A 23020-nucleotide genomic window follows, 5' to 3' on the forward strand; every position below is an offset into this window, starting at 1 on the left:
TTAACCAAGACCAAGCCACGAAATGTGTCAACTGTGTGGTTTGCGCAGCTCTGTCTGTGTATTGTTTGCATACTTAACAGATACAGCTCAGAGGATGGGGAGGTGGAGATTTTGGAAAATAAGCTGCTGGTTGTGCTTCTATTATAATATAATCTTGGGACGGGGGGTGATTATTCCTGGCAGGAGGACAGCGCTGATTTGAAGTGCCAGCTCCAGTTTGCCAAAGAGGAGGCAGCACTGATGCGTAAGAAGATGGCTAAACTGGGGAGGGAGAAGGATGAACTGGAGCAGGAGCTCCAGAAGTACAAGTCCGTCTATGGAGACGTGGACAGTCCCCTGCCTACTGGGGAAGCAGGGGGCCCACCCAGCACCAGGGAGGCTGAGCTGAAGCTTCGTTTGAAGTTGGTGGAGGAGGAAGCCAACATACTGGGCAGAAAAATAGTGGAACTGGAGGTGGAGAACAGGGGGATTAAAGCTGAGATGGAGGATATGAGGTGCCAATATGAAAAAGAGTGTCTCAGCAGGGACCACGTTTCAAGCATTCCTACCTCGCCCTACGGAGACTCTGTGGAGTCAGCCACAGAGCTGCGCAGGCACCTGCAGTTTGTGGAAGAGGAAGCAGAGCTGCTGAGGAGGTCAATCTCTGAAATCGAGGATCACAACAAGCAGCTAACGAATGAGCTGAACAAATTCAAGTTTGAGCCAGGCCAGGAGCCAGGCTGGTTGGATGACACAGCATCCAAGGGTGGTGGGACCTTGCAAGAGGAGCTGAAGTCGGCCAGGTCACAAATCAATGAGCTGAGTGGGAAAGTGATGAAGCTCCAGTATGAGAACAGGGTCCTGATGTCCAACGTCCAGCGTTATGATCTTGCCTCTCACCTGGGCCTGCGCACTTCCAGCCCCAGGGACAGTGACGCTGACAGTGACGCTGGGAAAAAAGAGAGCGATAGTGAAGATGGTCGTCCACCACAGCCAAAGAGAGAGGGGCCCATTGGGGGCGAGAGTGACTCGGAAGAAGTGTATGAGAAGACTTCGGGTTTTGGGAGTGGGAAGCCATCAGAAGTCAGCGACTTGTGCTCTGCCGAGTTCCTGAGAGTGAAAGAGGACACCGAGTCATTAATTAACATCAAACGTGAGGCTGAGCAACTTGAAAGGACTGTGGAGCGCCTTATCACCGATACAGACAGCTTGATTTATGATGCAAAGGTGCATGTAACCAGCAGCCCGTCCACCGAGCAGGATTTCAGAAGTGGAGAGGAAAGGGGAGAAGATAAGCATGAACCAGAGCTACTGGACACTGTCAACTCCAGGATGAAAGCTTTCCGGAAGGAGCTTCAGACCTTCCTGGAAAAGGTTGATCACATTGGAGAGGGCCTTAAGGAGCAGATGGAGGACCTCTCTCCTCTTCCCCATCTCACAGAGTCTTCCAGTTTCCTATCCACAATGACATCCATGTCCCGAGACTCTCCCATTGGTAACCTGGGGAAGGAATTGATCACCGACTTCCAGGTAGGTCAGCTTTTTATTTGCCTTCTTTCTGTTTATCGTTTCTCTTTCTTTCTGGCAATTGCTACCCTAGAGCTAATTTTCCTCACAGCTGCTTTGTTATGATTTCAGACCCGCAGTGTATTAAGTGTGTAATGTTAAACAAACACTTTATAGGTTTTTTTTCTTTTATTTATTTGCACAACTCCTTTGATTCAGAGGCGGTTCCTCGTGGCAAAAAGGCTAATCCATTGGTGTTAAAGAGATCTGTCTTCTTTTTGTCGGTAACAGCAGTGTTTCCCCATGAAAGAGGTGATTAATTAAAACAAAAAATTCTGATGAATGTAAATTAGAAGCCTTGCTAAGAAATGTGAGGAGGTCTTTATTATGCTCTCTTGTAAAAGGGTCAGGCATGTTCTCAAAAGCCTTGCCAAAAGAACCCAACCAAATGCAGTTTTCTAAGTGATGTGTTTTGAAAAGCCTGCTTACAGCTCACTCCCCTAACCGAGCAGCGAGTGAGAAGCTCTGTAGCCAGCGAAGGACTGCCTTGCCTAAAGCGTTGCCCATGGGCGCATGTCTAAACTGCCACAACTGCCACACTGGATATGGCTTTTCTGCACCGCACAAGTAAGGAAGGAAGAGCCTTGTGTCCCATATCCTTCATGACTTGTATGCTTGCTGTTGGTTTGACTCATGCATCCTCATTGCATGCGCCTCATAACCAGTGTTTGCATTCTTTTTTCCTCTCTTTCTCTTTTTTGCTTTTCAGATGTTTCAGCCCATCATTTTGCTCATCCTCATTTTGGTTTTGTTCTCTTCACTTTCTTATGCCACTGTATTTAAGTTGTTTTTTCTGTTCACGCTTTTCTTTGTCTTGTAGTTTTTCAGTCGTCTACCTTACCCATTTTTGTTTTCTTTATTCCCTCCTGTCCTTTTGTTTTTTTGTTATAAACCGCCCATGCACCTAACAGTCCAAACTGAGGGATCAGATGGAGTGGCAGCTCAAACAAGATCGTGGAGAGGAGCAAGAGATTCGCCACCAGCGAGCCACCATCGACCCACACCGCAGAGCTGATGGAGACATTAAACTCTACAGGCCAGGAGACAAGGGCTGTTTCAGTCTAGAGGTCAGCAAAGCAGTCCATCGTACTCACTGCCTCCTGCTGCCTTAGCCAGGAGATGAGTAGCAGAAGCCAGGGGCTGGGGGAGCAATTTAGATCAAATATGACACCCCTGTTGTGAAATTTGTGGTTGATCTCATTTGCCCCGTGCAGTTCCATGGAAGCAAATCGGTCCTAACTTTGAAGTCATCACCCTGCTCCCAGTAGCTTTGCCAAGGGCGAAAGTACAGCTCAGGGACCCACTACAACTGAGTATAGAAGTGAAAGACGTCCAGAAGATATTGTAATCCCTGATATTCAATCATGCTTCCAGATTTCACCTTAAATCTGGAAAGTCTACAGATAGAGATTGCTTTGCATTTTTCCTGTCAGTAAATGCTGGTGTGCATGGTGATTCTCAACAGGGAATATACCACCCTGCAGTTTCCAAAAAAGCTTATTTAAAGCATAATTCTCCATTGTTTGGGTTGTTGAGTACTTTTCCATTTGTCAAAAACATCAACCAGTTTTTATTTGAATCTTCATTCATGCAGAGGCCATGTCTGCCTCAGTAAACACCTCCTTAGCTGCTTTCTCATGAGCACGGTTGTCCATACACTGCAATTGGTCATGAAGAAAACAATTCTACTCTGTCTCAATAAAGGTGGACTTGGAGCAGTGAGAAACTTTTCTGCTGGCCTCTGGGAAGCCAATTCTTGAAACTGTGATGATTAGAGTAGCTTCTAGTGAGGGATGAGTTTTAACATGTTTTTAATTCTATAGACACACGAAGAAGCCTTAATATATCTGAAACCCCTAACTGAGTCTGGGTGCTGGCTGGGGCAGCTGGGTTTGCAAGTAAACAATTGCAAGACCTAGAAACCAGGGGTAGGAAGATAAAAACTTCAGGGCAGCTGGTAGCCAAACAGCATGGTGATGTCTTGAATATTAAAAGGAAGGGTGGCCCTTCATCTTAACACAGGTAATTCTTTGCTGGTTTTGTTTGGTTTGGTTTAAAATATCCTGACAGCACAGAGTTTTGGTAGGATTAGAACAATAAATTTGTTTAGCAGCGTCTTTTCCAACTTTTCACTTGTAACAGTGATAAAAGACCTCAGGAAGGATATCTGATAAATCCAGGACACCATAAGCCTCTCACTGAAGGGTAAAGTAATTCTTCCTCACCTGTGAAAGGGGCTGATGAGGTAGAGAAATCTTGCTGTCCAGCACGGATCCCTTTGCAATCAGAAATCGATATTGCTCCATAGTTATGGTAGATAGAGTCAGAAACTTACTCCAGCAATATTTCATTGCAATATTTCTGTTTAAATTCTGTCATATTTATTGGTTCCCCCTTATCTTAGATCAGTGTTGTTTTCATATTAAGGTCTGTATATGTAAGGCCTCTGTTAGGATTAGGGATTTGGCTAATTTTGGCACAATACCTTTTTTTTTCCCTCTCCCAGGATGGGATGATGTATAAGATATGTACAGCAAACTGTGCTTGAACAGAGGATGGACAGTTTTCACACCATAGCCTGACAAGGAACAAACCAGTAATTATAATCAAAGGTAGAGAAGAACCAGTTTAGAACCTGATGTGCTCAAAATGTGAGCAAGGCTGGGGCTCAAAGAGTCTCACTTGAGAAAATGTGAAAGACTAAGGTGTTTTTTCAGTCACAATTACTTAAGTGACAAAGAATATTACAGTGCTTTATGCTAAAACTTTTCAGTGGGTCAGCAGCCTGTGGAAATCTTAAGATCTGTAGTAGTCAAACCTAAGTGAAGCAGATTTATCAAAATAATTTTGGAAGTTGTCATTTTTAATTTCATTATTCATTTTAGTTTCATTATTCAATTTAATTATTTTAATACAATTTTTTTTATTTCATACACTCCACTAGCAAAAACTGCTAATTTTTTTTGTTCCAGATGAATGAGCAGGAAAAAATACTATTCAAATACCAAAGGGGTCTTTTTATTACCACAGAAATTTCAAATGGAGACTCAAACCTTTTAATGCCCACAGTGGGTATGACTACATGAGTTTTTATCTGCTTTGACTTAAGGAGTGAAAATGTACATACTGGCCACTGGATAACATTGATTGATGATCTTCTTACTGTGTGTGGACATTCAGCATGAAAACAGCACATTTCATTTCGCTGAGGAAAATGTTTTCTTTTTATTCAAGCAAGCCCATTTATCTTTTTTTTTCCAAGCTGAATTTTAAATTAAAATTTTCACAAGCAATGCCGAACAGCTTCCATATAGCAATTTCTTCTATTTTTAAAAATGAGCACTGTGGGAGCCTAATGGTTTGATTAAATACAATAAATGCAGACAGACATGTGCTTGAAACTACCCCGTAGCCTAACTGTAAACATCTGCCATTGTTTGGGGTTTGCACTGCAGTTGTTAGTGCAACAGTATTATTAGAATGTGTTTGCATGTTAAGGAGGTGGGTTAGAGCCCCAGTCCAAGGGAAATTATATCTTGAAATTGCCTTAAGAGCAGGGCTTTGTTTTCTTGCTGAAACAAGCCTTTCAGCTGCTGTTGTGGGAGGCTGGAGCCCATTGGAGTGGATGTTCGATCCATTATTCATGATTTTAGCAGCACTCTGTTATGGTGGGAGGGGGAGATCATTCTTTACTATCCAAGGAAAAAGCAGGTGAACTAGTAAGAATTGCCATGACTAAAACAAACAGGAGAACTGAAAAAGGTAACATGGAGCAAACATCCTACGGCAACAAATGGAAAGCAGTGGGAAAATTGTAAATAATTTTTCATCTGGTGAATTTTACCAGTGGAATATCCATAAACGAAAGGCAGTTTCCTTAAGCAGTCTCCTCCTGTTTATTCAGAAGACATTCTGAAGAAGAAAAATGTCACTCTTTCAAATGACCAGATATGGCTTGTATTTGATATTTGATGCTTTAATTTGGAGCTGTATCTCCTGGTTCTCTTCCTTCAGGGAATATCAGTTCTGCCTTTACCTGAACAAGTGTATATCAAAGGCAAAAGCATCTGGCATTTCAGATTTTGATTATTTTAATACATGGCTTTTAAAGACTTGCACATTTGGTTCTGTGCAGAAAAATACCATAAAATCTCTGACACTCATAGGTTGTGGAAAAAGAACCACTGAAAGGAACTCATGTAAAAGGGGTGAATTGTCACCAGAGATTTAAAATAAAAGCAAATAGTCTGGAGAATGTGAGAGCATGTCTTAAACAACAAATTTTCCTCAAGGTCTAGTAATAAAATAGGAATAGCACACACTGAAGAATAATTTCTTCTAAGCCATTCTTAATATGTTTGCCCATTTTCCTTACTTACTCCGATATGAAATGTATAACTCTAAGTTAATTACTGGGTTAAGCGTGGACCAACCAGATGCAGTGATGTGCAAGTTAGGTAAGTCAATTTACTACCTGCTTTGAATCAAAACTTCTGTATGGATCCATTTTGGACATATGAGGAGAATTTTGATCTGCATTTTGAATGTTCTATTTTTTAACTAGTGCTGTTTCTGTGCAATTTTCATAATTCCATGTGAGAGCCTTTCAGCTGTATGGTTTTTGCAGCAGGTCCCAGTCATGTGCTGAAAATTTGCACACCCATTTCTCTGGTTAAAGATTTTGTTTTCCCAGAAAGGAAACAGTGAATGGTTTACACATTGTGACTTTTTTTCTTCTGGTAAAAAAAGCAAACAGAACAACAACAACTAAGGACCACATAGAAAGTTGTATGTCTTACGTCCACTATTCCTCCAATGCAAAGTTGTGGGAAGAAGAAAGATAAACTGATGCTGTGATTATTCCTTCCCACCAAGATTAGGGGAAGCAAGAATAATTTACTTTGATGTATTGTATTCTTTCTTGCTATGTAAAGTTCTGTAGAGGTTGACAATATAATGGCTTAAAAGACCCTTTATGATGTAAATCTGGATATCTGAGTCCTAACTGAACTTGGTGAGGCTTTGTATACTATCCATACAATGAGATGGATTTTTAAAGACTTGGAGCAAAGTGTTCTGTGTTTTCCCAAACTCAGGGACCTTTCATATAAGCATAGACAAATAATCACACAGCTGCCTATTGCCTATTCTACACTAGCAAATGGAATATATGTCATCTATTTTTAAGGGGTGAGAAGAAGAGTACATCTTCAGAAGCAGCCTCTGCAAATTCAGTTAGATGTGAATTGCATGTAAAAAACATTGCAAAAGGCACTGGAACTTTCTTTGTGATTGTTGCATGCAATGGTCAGCTGTCAAAGTGTGAAAAAGTAGCAATTTTTAAACTATGTGTTCAAATGTAAGATCCAAATATCAAAGCATTATAATGTAGCTTTAGAGGAGGAGCATAAAATATTCATCTTTTGACTTCCTTGGAATTGCACACAAATGCTGGAGAGCATCATTCTACCCTGGCTCCTCAGGCCTTATTTTGTTTGATCATTTCTGGGGAAAAAAAAAGCTTAAGAGAAAGATTCCATGAAATTTCATGTTCATGGTTGTTGCATATAAATTGATTAAGTTTGCAGGCGAATTGAGATTGTAATTAGCTACGGTAAAATGGAGAAAACAGACAAGTAAAACCCAGCCTTGTCTTGGATGACAATCTTGTAAATACAAGTCATGGCAGAAATGTGGGATTGTGTGAGCTGGAAAGTAACCTGAAAAGCTGTGAACACTGAGAGGGGAGAAAAGGGGTCAGTACAGTGAGGGAGCGGTGGCGAAGTCCCCAGGCATGGATGACTTTTCTCTGCACGTCCTCTTGAGGTAAAGACACCGGCATGGATTAGCTTGCTCTGGAGTGATAACAGGTGAGATAAAAGGACTGAGCAGAAGGATTTGGCAGTGCCTGTCTGAGGGCACAGGAGTGGAGGTGCATCTGGTAATGCAATAACTGGGGTACATGGGAAACCATTAGTCGGTGTTGAGCTGTGGATGAGTGCAGCTGTTTCTGTGGTGCTGTGGTAGAGTAGCACTAGCTCGTAGTTCCCATGGTATTGTGTTTGTATGTCTGGTTGTAGTGAGTTTGTGTCTGTTCTGTGGTGTCAGTACGTTGTGTGGTGGCTGTAATATTCGGGGTGTTTTCCATTTGTGTAGCATTCCTTAATGAGAACAAAGGAAACAAAGAACGGAATATAACAGGTTATCAACTTTTGTGTCCATTTTGTAGTAGTGTTGCTTTACAGAACAAAACAAAACCACAGTTGTGCCACATACTATACCCTGCTGATTGTATGATAGGGGACTGATTTCCACGTATAAACATACAGACATCCATCAGTGCAGTACCAGGTACCTGAACTGCATACACAAATATTACATGATACATTTCTAAATATTATTCGTTCACTATCCTAATAGATTGTTTAGCAGCAATCTATTAGGCACTTAGGCAGCCTTACCTCCCATTATTTGAAGAGTGCAGATATCCCAGTGCATCTGGTAGAAATGGCATTGTATTTAATTATAGACTAGGAAGAGTTCTCAGGTTGCATTGGAAGGAAAAAGGTGTGCAGCTCTGCATTCATGCACTAGCTGCTTTTCAACTTTAATTACAAAAATGTATTGTCCTTAAAGAGGCAAAGCAGTTGTGACGTGATTTTCACGCAGTGTGCCCGTGATACTGCATCTGCCTTTATGATACGTTTAATTTCTTTTCAGTAATTCCACAGTTACCATGTAATCCTAGCACCCAAGTTCCCTGAAACTTGGCTTTGCATGGGCTACATATTTACTAAAAATTTGGATGAGTTAATAATTTTGAATTCAGAGAGGGAAGGAACAGACTCTTTTTTTTAAATTATGCATTAATTAACTGATACATTGTTTTTTATTTGCCATCTTCCTAAAGAAGCCTGATCAGAATAAAGTAATGCAGAAAGTCCTGATGAAAGTAATTTTTCCTTTATTGCATGAGAGAATTAACAATTTACAAATGCTTGTGCAAAACTGACAAATCCCATCACAAGAAGTTCTTTTCAAATTACTTGTGAGACCAAATTTTGACCTTTTGCACTACAAAATGTCTGCAGACACATTACAGAGACAGATGAAATTGATAAGGCAGATAATGTTCTCTTAGTCACTTTATGTGTACCTTTCAGAGGGATGGAAGTGTCTTTTCCTCAGGTACAAAACAGACATGCACAAGTCAATAAATGACTCAAGTAAAGAAGGAACTGATAGGGCCCAGAAAGTATATGTAGGTCCTCTTCTGATTTTCAGCAGAGTATGGTCCTGCAGGTGGTTTTTGGGATACTTCCATTTGCCTTATCTCATTTTTCCCTAGAAGAGGAGTGAGGAGTGTCTGTTCCAGTGAGAAATACACTGTGAATAACCAAAATGTTCCAACAAGGGCTGTGTGGCCTGAACAGCAGCAGCTGCTGGCTTTGCTCTTGGGAAGTGGGACGAGTGCCTGGGGAGGGGGCGGGTGCCGGGGCCGATGCTTCAGGGAAATGGCAACACAGCCCAGGAGAGCAGTCCCACGACCTTCCTTATGTTCTTGCAGCTGCTGAGGTTGGAGCATGCAGGACATGGGCCAGCTGAGAATTTGGGATTACGCTTTGAAGCCTGAAGCAATCCTGTCTTTAAAAACATCTTTGCTCTGGGAAGTAAGAGTTTGGTGCTGTAGTGTTTTCTGTGGTCACACATGTGAAGAGGATGGCACCCAGCCAAGCATTGCTTTTGTACAGATAAATCAGTTTTAGCACCAATGTGAGAGACACAAAGTGAAGGGCACAGAAAGTTCTGATCAGCAGTATAAATGCCACAAGATTAATTAACGTAGTATAAATAATGAGATCTGACTCTGCCTTCTTGGGTCTTTATTTCTGAGTTAAGTAACTTTCAGGAGTGAAGTTGATGGGATGCCAAACTTAATGAGAACATGAAATTGAAGGTATTAAGATTAAAACAGTATTGGACCTGAAAGGGGGGATACTTAATTATTTTGGCCAGATATCAGGCTCACACAGCTTATCACTGTGACATTTTTGTAGTAATTATTTTGAGTAGAAATCACAGCATGAAGTTGACTTGTGCAAAGAGCTGTCTTGTATCTGAAGAAAGTGACCTTAGGTATGCTTAGCTGGTTTACTAAATGCTATCCCATTAACTGCGCAATCAAAACGGTTGCCAATGAGTAAGTAATTAGGTACAATATACATGCATTAGATTAATCTTGTGCAGAGATGTTAAAATTTTATAGCTTGTATTATGATGAAGAAATGTACCACCAAATACGTAATCCTGCAAACAGGAGTCTCAGCTATTCGAGTGCAAACCCAGAGCAGAGGCCTGAAGAGAATATGCAATATGTAACATCAGCATCCCAGCTTTAGTTTCCAGAAGCCACACAGGAAATTCCCGCACAGATTTAGGGCATTGCTATTTATTTGCACACTGTGCTTTGGTTTTAACTATTGATAACCCTGAGTTGTGCAGATGTCTGTCCTGCGGTTCTTTTCTTTTTCTTTTTTCCTTTCTTTTACACCCCGGAGACACATCTTCTGCTAAACCTATCCCTTTGTCCTGCTGATCAGCTCAGGGATTCCCATGTTTTACCTGTACAGAATGTATCGATACAGGAGCTTCAGGCTCAGCTTGAGCAGGAGACAAGACTTCACCGAGAGGAACAAGAAAAGTTTACAGAAAGGATCATCCAGGTAAATACAAAACCCACATGCTGGGAGAGACGCATGACCATCATGTGTGATGTGAGCCTGGTTTGTCAGGACTGTGGGAACTTGTGTCCTGATGCCTGTGCCTGTCTGATCTTGTCTGAGTAAATGAAGAATCTGGAATCTGGGGAAATCTCAACTCAAGCCTCTTTTGCCACTTCAAATCTGGCTTCTCTGCTTGGTGGAGCGTTTTGTCCTCCCCTCTGCAGGGGAAATTGTGGTAGAGGCATGAAATACTGCATGGAGAATTCTGTCACCCTTCAGCTCTCCGTGAGCTGGAGAAGGGTGCATTTGATCCCTGGGAGCTCAGTTCAGCTCTATACCTTATTCTGACTTCTCCTAGCCCAAAGAAAATCCAGCACTTCTCTGAAGTTAGAGGAGTTGTTATGCACACATAGCTGAGAAACGAATCAGGACATTCTTGTATTTCTCAGTATTCAATGCTTCCAATCTTCTTATTAATAACTGGTGAATAAATCATATTTTTTTACATGAGCTCCCCCTGCTCTTTTGAAGGCTGGAACAGATTAGTCAATCATTCTGTGATCTCTAGCTCCTAGAGCGAAAAAAATCTGTTGCTAATTTCTGCAGGCTGTTTGGCTCTTAACCGAAGTTTTCTTTTTAAATTTACTTTATAGACTAAATTCAGCATAATTGTTGCATACTGAAAAGAATTTTTCCTTGTGCCAACTAATCTCTTTATGCCCAAGTGGTATCTCTCAGTTTTTTCATAACTAACTTTAATTTTCAGTTGATCTCCACAGGAGTTTTCCACTGGAGCTTTTGAAGGCAACCAGTCAATTGATTTCCTTCCTAGTTGCCTTGGCTGTGAAAGCTTTTTGGAAGCTATGCCTGCCTCTTAAAGTTCTTTTCTTTTGCAATTGCTATCCATTGAAAAAGCATAATACTCTATAAATCTACCTCCACTAGGGTCTTCTGCAAGAATTCATGACACAGGGACTTGAAATATAACAGCTTGTAAAAACAATGACAAATGCACCAAAATCAAAGCTAGCTGTTCATGTTGACAGCCAGCAGAAATAGCAGAATAAAAGCATCTTCTGGATTCTTCATTTTTCTTCCAGATTATGCCCATCCTGTTGATAATGTACTTTTTTTATTAGCTTCCAGGATTGCTGGTGAAAATTACTCAGATTTTTGCTGTATTTAACCATAACTTCATCTGGTGGAAGAATCATCGTCAAATCTACTTATTTCTTCCTGTAAAAATTAAATTTAAAATCAGCCTTTCTTTTATTATTTCACTTTTAGGAATGTTTAATGACATCAAATTAATGTGTGCTAGCAGTGTACAATCTCCATGAGTGTTATTCAGAGTTGTGTGTATGCGTTTCAGGCCATTATGACTAATTTTGTTCCACACTACTTTTAAGCTTCATTTTAAACACCTTTAAACTAGCAACTACTGTAAATAACTTCAATTTAATTGTGAAGATCAAACACATATTTCTTAGCAGTATTTATTGCTAGGTAGTCCTAGTCCCTGAAATATTCTTTATTCTTATGTGAACATTGTTTGTTGCAGGGTGCATTCCAATGGTTTGGATTGTTGTGGTCATTAGTGTACCATGGCTTTCACAGATTTCATCTATGGAACTGGTCAGGAAAAAGGGAGGCTGTTGTTCTGCAGAATGGACAACAGAAACTGGCACCTGTAAACAGTGACTCTGTACTCATTTTCCATCTGCATTTTCTTCATCAATGAAGAAGCCACCGCTTGTTTGAAGTGGAAACATTTTCTCATCCATGCACAATATGAGATGTTGTACAACTAACTTGTACAAGTGCTTTTGGGTTCAGGTCATGCCGCAGTTTGATTTTTATATATTGGGGAGAGGTCATGTTTAAAGAATGATATTTCAGGCGGCCTTGCATTGAAACAGGTGTAATTATACGTGTCCTCTAAAGAATGAGCTCTTCTTGGTGTTTTTAGTACTAAGGCTGAGACATGTCGAATGCTGACTTACAATCTGTTCCTGTCTCTTCAGTTCCTGCTTGTGTCCCAGGTAGTCATGCCAGAATGAGAGACTGTTTAGTGTGGTATCATTCAGATGCCTTCAAGTATGAACTGCGAGAAGTGAGGGAGCAATTGTTGTATCTGAAGTACTGGAGGTGGTTTCTTCAGAAGTGTTGCCCTTCTAGAGGCAGAGGGAGACATAGCCACTGTGGAAGGATTGAGTCTGTGGCTCTGGAGAGAAGTTGCAAGGAAAATATTTCAGGTTGTCTAAAGGGCAGCTGTGATCCCACCTTGTACGAATGGCTGCAAATGCATTTAGTGTGTGTGATATGTGCAGCAGTGTGGGCTGGTGGCTGTGCTGGGAACCTACTGCAGAGATACAATCAAGAGGGGGAGGAAAATATGAATACTATAAAATGTTCAACCAGCATCAGAGCTGTTGTACATCTTTGAAGTAAATATCCACTTCCATGGCAGGTTGCTTTCATATGGTTATCTAAGCAAAACTTACCATGTGCTATCCTCTAATTTCCTTATTGAGTTTACTGAGCCAAACTCAATAGCTACTCACTACTGGTGAAAATTAGAGATTTCAGTTTGTCTCACCCAATGAAGTACAAGTCCTGGAGACTGCCCCAGGACACCACCCCACTGACATGTTGCCTGTTATTCCATTAAAGCTGGAGGAGGAGCATATGCAGACCCTGCGGAGGAAAGACTTGGAAGTGCAGAGCTTGACTTTGCAGAACAAACTGGAAGAGAAGACCTGGAGTCAGGAGAAAAATCTGCTGCAGCAAGAACTCAGGCATTTCAAGCAGGACACCTTTCTCCTGTATGTCAAACTGAAGTGGCTGCTGAAACACTGGCGGCAAGGCAAGCGAATGGAGGATGAAGGGGAGGACACATTAGAGGTAAGTGTCCCACCTTAACAACCCAGATGAGTGCTGGGATGTCCCTTCTTTAAGTGTAGACTTGAATATGATGTGGCATCAGCAGCTTTAAAATTGCACATATGTTGAAAGGGGATTCAAATTAAACATGAAAGCTTAAGTTGGCTTATGCTGAAGTATATTCTGCATGATATGTTACAGATCACCCATCTTTAAATGGAAACCCTCAACTAGTACAAACAGCTGGTCCTGAAAAACTCTCTCATAGCAAATGCAAAATTAATTAGGTCTCAGAGATATGACTCCTGAGTAATTTTTTGAAAGCAAAAAAGCACATTAGCAAGGTGAGGGAGTGAAATCTGTTTAGATGGATTGAGCTGTTGTTTTTCTCATCCCGTGCACAGTGTGTTCCTTACAAAGCCTTCAGCAATACAGACGGAGGGAAGCTCTGTTTCTGTGCTCACAGGAGAATTACACAGCTTCTTGTGGGAACTCACAGTGAATCATCCTTTTTTGTTCCCCCTCTCCATACATGCGTCTATCGCCGTCAGCAGCAGTACACCAGTCGTCATCACGGTGCTTTTCCAAGTAGAGGCTAAATCAAGATCAGGAATTTCAGAAGTACATGACAACCTGGAATCCCCAAGCTGACACATCTCAGCAGGGGTGTGGTTGCCAGCCAACACTCACTGTGAAGGAAGTGTTGAGTTGCACACCCAGACTACCATTTGCTTCTTAGCTAAAGAAAAAAAATAAAGTGTTTCCCCATTCTGATATTTTATACTAAATTCTTGAGAACAATAGATTTGTTTTGCAGGTTCATGTGATTCTGAAGCCATGTGGTAAGCAACAAAGTAATTTTTCTCAGTATTGTTGATGCTTTTGTGTGCCTAGTGTTTTTCAAGGTTTGCTGCATTTGGCAGTACAAGTAACCTTTCAGGTCTGGTCAGAGTATGCTTAAGTTGAATACTCCAATGTTTTGTATTCTTAGATAAAGGGTGGATGAACATCTTTACTTTCATCTGCTGTGGTAATATGAGTCAGAAACAAGAGATGAGTAACTACTTAGAAGTAATTTTCTTCTACTTTACTTCAGCAGCATTAATTTGCTTCTGTGTAAACTAGCTCATCTTCTAATACCAAAAAGCTTTCATTTCTTGACTGTTCAGGATTTTTGTCTGGTTAATTTATAATCCGCCCAGCTCTAGTCATAACTGGAGTCACATTTTGCTCATGCTTTGCAGAAAATAAAGTGATAGATTTGGATACTTCCTAATCTCCATTGCTTCATCACACAATACACCAGTGTCTTTTAGTTTTTGATTAATGTGTGATGGATTATATCCATCATATGACATTACACCCATCTCAGGTGCGTAGATCCCATGTTACAGGCCTGTAGAGTGTTGTGTTCACATGTGCAATATGTCATATACCACCCAAAGATCAGTTCTGTAGCCTGAGTTGAAGTCAATATATGCCACCATGGAGATGCAGTCCCTTCCCCTTGGTCCTTCCATAGATTTCTGGCCCCAGAGGTAAATGGCAAAAGCGTGTTCTGTGTTCCCTCTTGCATTCTAGATCGAGCACCCTGAGGCCCTCCCAGACTTGGGCATTCAGTCTGAGCAGAAGGCAAATGATGCAGAGAGAGAGGAGGAGGAAGAGGATGTTGTGTTTGCACTGACAGATTTCTCCCAGCGTCCCACCACGGAGAGCACTGATCATGGACCGCAGCTGCAGACTGCAGAATTACTGCAGCAGCAGAAGCAGGTACTACACCATTCATATATGTTGCCCTGGGAATGGAAACTCTGGATTTTTCGAGAGAGTTCTGTGCTGCTGTGTTAAATCACCTAGAATCATATTTGTGTAAACAATTCTAGCTACACAGCAATTAGAGTGAATTTCATCCATTTTATTTATATTTAAATTTAATCATGAGCCACGTGATTACTGTTCTTCTGTTGACAGATGCTATCAGTGAAAAATCCTATTTCCTCTTGTGGCTGTTTGCCCAGAAACATCTATCAGAATGTGATGGTTTGCAGAATTTACATGCTCCTCTTGTCTGAGCATACCTATTGTACTCTGCTGTCAAGCTTTTAGCAAGAACATGTGATTTTATTTCCCTTAAATAATTTAAGAAAGTAGCACATGTATTTAATGTTTCCCTTAGAGATGATGGGAAAACAATGTAAAAGTTCCTTCCAGTCACTGGGCTTGTTTTTAAAAGCCCAAAAGCAAATCATGCCAATTTTTCACTGGCATATCCTGTGCCCTGACTGTGTGTCAGAGCACTGCCATATATCCTAGCTTTTTCCTTTTTACATTTAATAAACTAACCATCCTAACAATACAAATAAAAAACATTCAATGGAGACAGATTTCTTATATTTTTAAAATGGAAACTGTTCATATGAGAGCATCCTGTTACATGGATTTATTTGCAATCCTATATAGAATGGAGCTAGAATTCTATGTGAAAAAAAAATTCAAGGAAAAAAAAGTCTTCAGTCTGTATGCCTGATATCCCTTCTCTATCCAGGCCCTTGACTTGGGAGCCTGCTCCACAGTGACAGCTCTCAGGCAAATATGTACTCCCTATGATCACAACAGTTGGCTGGAGTCACTGCAGGGCCTGGGGATTGTGTGCCTCTTTGCATCTGAGTTCTTCACCTTGAATTCCCCTGACTCTCATGATTGTGGACAACCTGTTTGCTTACTGCCTATGTGTTGCAGCAGGCAACAGAAGCCTCTATCACATAAAAAGGATATTCTCTTACTATTATTTTCTGTGAAGTGTGCTACCAAGTTACTATTCATTTGCTCAATTTAGCATTTGGAAAGGTTCCATCTTGCTGCCAACCCTGTCTTCCTCTCAGCAAGCTCTTTTCTGATAAAGGCTGTAGAAGGCCATGGAAGAGATGTTCTTGAACACGTCTAACTGCATTCCATCTGTAGACTGATTTATTCTAGAATTAGTAAAATAAATATATACCAAAATGCTGTTTCTGTACAAACTCTGTCATATACTAACCTTCCATATAGATCTCTTAAAATAACCAAGAACATTCAAATGAATGATGTACTGTTTGAAATAATCATTGCTTAGGCATTGTTCTCAATTAAGGCGGCAGAAATTGGCAACAAATTGCTTATAATTCATTTTTATTTACATCACAGAAGTTCCAGCTAATCTTGCTTACAAAAATGATCTGTAGGAACTGACCACATCTTGGTACCCCTCATGGTAATGAATTGTGGATTATATCCAAATGAACTTGTCAAGATAAAACAGATTCCTTGCTTTCCAACCAGGAAAAACTGTTATTTCAACACAACAAGAATGAATGGGTTTGCTAAATATTCCTTATTTTAAGCACTATTATTTGTTTTCCCTACGCTTGCTAGGGCATCTTCTCACAAGCACTGATGTGCTGAAAAACACACTGAGTTTTGAGGGGTTTTCTGCAGGTTCCTTAAGCCCACAGCTGGAAAAAAACACTGTTTATACAGGGAATTTGGAGTGAGTGGTGCAGCTGGAAGTCTCCAAGGTTTGTACCTGCCCAGGAGAACCCAAAGTTTCTGCATCTACCTGACAAGCTCCAAGATGAAATGCATCAGCACTTACTTCACACGAGGAATGAAATATTTAGTTAGTCTAGGAGTGGCTGAGATAACTAGGTCAGAAAAAATAATGGGCTTATGACAACCTGAGGTTACCCATATTTATTTTTAACATTTAATGTTAATATTTGATGGCTTGTATTTTCAGCCTGCACGCTTGCTGCTGACTGTTTTACCCTGCCTGGAAAGTGGAATTGTTTTGAGAAAAACTATAAACCCAGAGGCCTTAATTTCAACACGCAACTTTTAATTTTATATTACTGTGATTTGAGATACTCAGCTTGGTGGAAAGTATACCAATCCGGCTTGTCTGGGATTTTTATGTGGCCAGCGTGTGGAGGGATATAGGCATGGCAGAGCAGAAAGGGGAGAAAAAAGGTTAGTTGATGAGAGGCAGAGTAGATGGGAACTCTGAGAGGAGTCAACTCATCTTTCCCTGCATGGCATTGTCCCTTGGCTGGTAGCTGGGGGACACAGCAGAAAGAGTCAGGCAAGGTTAAGAGCCAGGCTGGAAGTTTGATCATGGGCAGGAGACAAACAGGTAAGTTGGACTGGGGGCACAGCAGAGGACAGCTTGCTGAAAGGCAGTGTTTCTATGCGTATGGCAAGAGATCAGGGAGAACAAGCCTGTGGATAAAGGAAGAGCTTTGTTTCAGTTGAATATAAAGGGTGAGATGCCTGTTAGATGTTGTAAGATAAGTAAGGAGAAAAGAATGTACACATCTGTGGTCCAGTGGAAAAAGCATCAAAAACAATACAGTAGTGTTGTTGCTGGAAGAGGTGTAAAGAAAATCCCCAATTTGATGTCTTTTCGCTCATACAATGTTTGTTTTCAAAGCTTAGCTAAGAGAAAAGCCCAAAGGAATAGTCATTAAGCCCTAAATATACTAAAATGAGTTGCACCAAGATCCAGCTTATCTTTTGCCTAGATCTGTGATTAGACAGAAAAAAAACACAGGTTCTCATTTGCTGTTTAGACTCCTGACCTTGTGTTCTTAATTGACTGCTCTACTAAACTGCTTGTAATACCAGGCTGTGGCTAAAGTCTTCAGTGAAATTCTCAAGTGAAATTCTCAGAGAAAAATTAGTTGTGATTAAAGCAGAACCAAACTGCAAACAGCTGCTCTTGTCCAAAATTTTTCTAGAGCTGAATGCTCCCATTTCTGTTGTTGACTTAATTTAGTAAATGCTCCAATGTCCTGGAATTTAATTGGAGTTTGCTACATAAAGGTTCTGCTCGTTGTCAGCTGTTTTTTCTATAAATCCAGAGCTGTGGATACAAGGCTTTAAACTTTTGTAAAGCCTTTGTAATTATCTTGTCTTGGATCAGTTGTGAATCAGTGAGGTTCCTCTAAGCTTTAAATTTTAGAAACAGCTAAGGTGCTAAAGAGCCATCTCCTTGCATGGGAGACTGTCCAGAGAATCACAGCCATGCCAAATTTCTGCTGTGCAACATGCCTGAAAGGAAGGGGAAGACTATAACAGTACTCGTTTTGTATTTACAGGACTTAGTCTTATGAAGATGCTGTTCAGCAGTTTTGCCAACAAAATCTAAAGCATGTCTAGATATAAATATTGTATTTCAGAGCACATTCTCTCAAAAGTACTTTCTCTGTTCCCCAAAACCACTCCAGTTTGGCAAAACAGAAAAAAATAATTTCACAGACTTTTCCAACTTCAGACTGTAAATACAAAGTCATGCAGAAGAGACTTCTCTGCGTGAGTACAAAGTATGTAACCAAAATTGGATCTATATTGGCAAGGTAATTAAAATCCCAGCAAGCCAGGGGGCACCTGGGGTACTTGTCTCATAACAGTGACATTGATGTAATGCCTCTAGAAATAAGAAATGCCCTCATCCCAGCAGGCTACAAACCTGCAACGAGGCTCTTTTGTCTCCTTTATGTTCTAGTCCATATCTTCTTTCTTTGCAAACCAAATTTTATAGGACCCTAAAATTATCAAATGTATGCACAGGAATGAGAGATGTAACTTGCTTTAGTGTCATTTGGTTTTATTTTTCTTCTCCCTCATTTCTCTTGTGGAACCTTTTGACTGCTTTGCCAGAGAAAGATTTATACAGCACACCAGAAAACACAGAACATGGTTCTTGAACAAAAGCACTTCACAGACATTTGGAGTTGAGGTTTTCAAAGAGGATGAGACCAGATTTTGATGCCTTCAGTACCCAGCAGCTTCTGTTATGACATTAATGGCAAAACTTCAAAGGAGTTCTCATTCTGATTATTACACAAGGGGCTTGAGATGTTTGGAGAATTTAGCCTTAATTAGGTAGTAGAATGAAAATGCATGGTGGAAACATAAAATCTCATTGCATATGGAATAGTAGGTGATCTTATATGCATGATGGAGACTGCTGCTGGATAGCAGGAAACTGCTAATTGGCATTAAATGTTAATGGAATTAATTCTGCTTCTGTGGGTGCATTTCTTGCAAAACCCCATCTTGTACACCATCACATTTCATTAGCCCAAACAGATAGGTCAGTGAATGAGCACCTGCAGTCATTTCCCTACATCTAGCATACTTTTGCTGATGCATTGAATAGCTTGGGAAAAGTAGACCGCATTTGTTTGTTTTTTAAAGAAAAAAGGCACCTTGGCATGTTTGATCAGTGATTACAAAAATGGGTGAGGTGGGTTCACTGATGCCAAAAATCTGATGAACATATGAAGTCAGCTTAGTTGTCTGCATAAAAATTTGTAAGTATTGCCACTGAAAAAAGCACATGACAATTATTTAGATTTTTGTGTACATCTGTTTACTTGTCTTCAAAGAAGCCCCCATGTAGCTACTTCATGAAATACCAGATAAGAGGAAATGCAGGAAGCCTTCACTTGGGAAAACAAATGGAAAATAAAGTCAATTACACTATCATGCAAGGATGGAGACAGCTAATCTGAGTCAGGCCTTCCCAATGAAGTTAACACACTCATGAGAACCAGGTGATTAAATGCTGAATTTGTTGAGTAAGCTCTCCCATTTCTCTGTCCATTCTGTGCCTGCTAGTCAAGAATAATTTTCACTAAAATATTTTCTAATCTGGATAACTTGTCATATACAATCTCTGGCTACTCCCTGGTGTTTGAGAAGCTTATTGGGAATATTTGATTTAAATTTTGGACAAATAAATAATATTATATATTTCTGTTTTCTGTTTCAATGACTCTAAAAAAAATGGTGGGAAACCTTTTCTTTTACTCATTCAGAACGAATATTTAGAAAACGTTTTTTGATATTTAACATAAAAATGACAGGTTTTGCAAGTGTCCAGAGAATCTGCAGAAAGTAAATGCCAAAACCAAGGAGAAAAAAATAAGATTTGAGTAAGAATATGTGATATCAGCTCTGGGCTAGGCTTTTAATTTAGCTCCATTCTTGGCTTCTGGCTAGCAAAAGAGCTCTGACAACATTTTCAGTATGGCCATGACACTCTCAACAAGACATGGGTGGGGGTTTGATCTTTGATCCCCTCTGGAAGAGGGCAAGTGGCCTCCCTGGCCTTCATGCCTTTGGTACCAAGAAGGGTGCTGCTGCAAAGACAACCTGGGTGCAGCTGCCTGGCGTGGAGCAGGAATACAAAGTACAGACTACTGAAATACCTTAGCAGAGATACTCATCTCAAAACCTCGCTTTATTTCCCAAAAGAATTTTATCTGATAATACAAAAGCATTGAAGATCAATCCCCTTTCTTTATATGTAGTTTACAAATATTTGGGATTCGATACTGAGCAATGACTGTATATGTGAGACAGCAACCTCAGGAACGATATTCTAGCTTTCGTTTACAGTATTAAAAAAAGTTAGTAATGTCCTCAGTCCAGAAAGATGCCTAGTGCCTTCTTCAGGATGACTTAAGTATCTCTGGCTTTCATGAAGCATCAGCACTAGAGCTAATGAGAAGTAGAATTGCAGAATCGCAGAATCATAGAACCATTTAGGTTGGGAAAGACCTTTAAGATCATCAGCTCCAACCATAAGCCTAACACTGCCAATTCCACCGCTAAACCGCATCCCAAAGTGTCACATCCACACATCTCTTAAATAGCTCCAGGGATGGTGACTCAACCACTTCCTGAGCAGCCTGTAGACAGAGAAGGCGTTGCTATTCTTGGTTTTCTCATGCAAAAGTTAGCCCAGGCACTTCCTCTTCCATGCAGAGGACACACAGTCATTTTTGCTCCTAAAAAATGAAACTGGAGATTAAAGCCAGCATCCAATGACAGCATTTTGTTTGCTTTGTTGTGGCAGGCAAGTGAAAACCGAAAGCTCCTGAACGCTCTGAAGGGTTTGCTGGATGACTTCCGCTCGGAGCTGCGGGATGAGGAGCGGGAGCGCCAGGGGCTCCAGCAGCAGTATGCCCTGCACAAGGCAGCCTGGGAGGTGGAAATGACTGAACTCAAGTGTCGCCTCGAACAGGTAACAGCCCCTGTGTCCAACACCTGTAAAGAACAGCTGAGGTGCTTAATGAAACAGGAAATTTGTGACAAAGAGAAAAGGGACTTTATTTATGCATTTTATCCTGGTGTCTGAAAGCCCTCACCCGAAGCCTGACCAAAGCTTTGCCGCGTGAGTTGCCTCTTGGATTTCCAGTTGTCCCAGTACAAGGGCCCATGCAGTAGGCACTGTGAGGACAAAGGAACTGAACCTCTTGCTGTATTTTCTCAGCAGGCTTGGCTGGTAATGTATCAGCTGTGGTAATGAGACGTGGGTGTCTGTATTTATCGGAGAGAAAAATATCTTGATGTTGGCATGCTCACAACTGCAGTATTTGATGCATAGGAGAGAAAAGAGTGATTCGACAACACTGAAGTGATAGATCAATATATTAATATTAAACCAGCCATTCAAAGCTACCGGTTAGTGATGGATGGCACCCCAATGAAGAGAGAGCTCTAGCTACCTGCCATGGGATACTGTTAGAAGCATTTGTATAAAACCTGGTGCCAGGTGCTTCAGCGTCGTGTATGGCAGTTCACAGAAGATGTACTGTTTCTGAACCAGCATGAAAATAGATCAGCAAAAAACCCACAAGAATTCATTTCCAAAGCTGATGGCATAAAAGCTCTTGTTTTACACATTGAAGAGGGGAGAGGTGGGAGAATTAGTACATTCAGATCTTGAGAAAAATCGTTGAGCTTCTCTTCAGAAGGAAAATTTAATAAAAATATTCACTGTTGTGAGGGTGGTACATTTAGAAGTATTTGCTGAGCTATAGAGGCTCACTGTGATGCACAGAGCTGAGATGTGAGCAGTGCTTTTCCTGCCCAGGTACTGTGGGCTGCTTTCTCAGAATGAGGGGGGCAGCTTCCATTTTTAGCAGAGTATTCTCCCAAAAGATTCTTAGCTCAGCTGCTTCTTAGCGCACAAGCATTTCCAAACAATGTATCACTTGAAAAAGGAAACAAAATCAGTTCCTGTTTTGGCTGTTTCTAATATATCTTGGTGACAGATTTACCTTGAGCTCAGGATGGCAACAAAGAACCATCAGAGAGTCTGACCATGAAACTGCCGAGCTTGCCTGCTCTGCCTTTGCATGGGCAGTAAACTTCCAGGCTGCCACTTTGGCTGGTGTTTGGCACCAGGACAGGGCTGCCACTTCTGCTCAGGAGTTTCCGCCCTTCCTTCTGGGGCTTTTACCAGGCTGTTTGCTCCCTCCACTGCTCCACTGGTAGTAATGTATAACGCATGGTAATTACTGAGCCATAGGTGTTACTTTTTACATTTTTTCAAGCAAATGAGAAAAATGAACCTGGACAATATTTAAGAAATTAGACTTTCTTCCTTTGCCAATTCCCCACAACATTTCTGTTTCACAGTAAAAACAGGTCCCAAATGCAGTAGAAAAAAAGATAACACAACTTTAACCAAATAATAGCCAAGTCTTGTCAGGTTCATTTGTGTAGAAGGAGCTCTCATGATGCCATTTTGTTGTGTTGATGGGTGGTGATGAAGTTACCTCCCACCCTAAGTTTCTGCCAGCATCCTGACAGGCCCACAGAGGACCAAGGTCTTTCTATTCTCCACTGCTATCTTCACTTCTGCTGTTTTCCACCTTTTTTATGAAGCAGTAGGTCAATTAACAAAAGCATTTTCCTCAAGAGAGTCAATTCCTAATTAATAGTCACTGGCAATGGTTTTGCACTTTGATGCTTCAACTATCTCTGTATAGAAAAGAAAGAAAGAAAGAAAGAAAGAAAGAAAGAAAGAAAGAAAGAAA

The 23020-nt window shown here is 40.8% G+C and overlaps 1 protein-coding gene across 3 annotated transcripts in view; it reads left to right on the forward strand.

The window, feature by feature from the left end:
- The window catches only part of LOC121666123 (microtubule cross-linking factor 1-like), a 48685-nt gene that overhangs the window by 5775 nt on the left and 19890 nt on the right, over positions 1-23020 (forward strand). For all 3 annotated transcript variants that reach the window (XM_042031251.1, XM_042031242.1, XM_042031261.1), the window contains 6 exons: positions 184-1509; positions 2457-2612; positions 10176-10268; positions 12942-13172; positions 14733-14921; positions 21052-21219. In XM_042031251.1, the coding sequence (XP_041887185.1) occupies positions 241-1509; positions 2457-2612; positions 10176-10268; positions 12942-13172; positions 14733-14921; positions 21052-21219 (2106 nt within the window). In that variant the 5' untranslated portion in view covers positions 184-240. The remainder of the gene's footprint in view (positions 1-183; positions 1510-2456; positions 2613-10175; positions 10269-12941; positions 13173-14732; positions 14922-21051; positions 21220-23020) is intronic.

The sequence above is a fragment of the Corvus kubaryi genome, unplaced genomic scaffold (assembly GCF_017639235.1).
Source record: "Corvus kubaryi isolate FWS band 111438036 unplaced genomic scaffold, C.kubaryi_AGA036_p1.0 132, whole genome shotgun sequence".
NCBI classification, from domain to species: domain Eukaryota; kingdom Metazoa; phylum Chordata; class Aves; order Passeriformes; family Corvidae; genus Corvus; species Corvus kubaryi.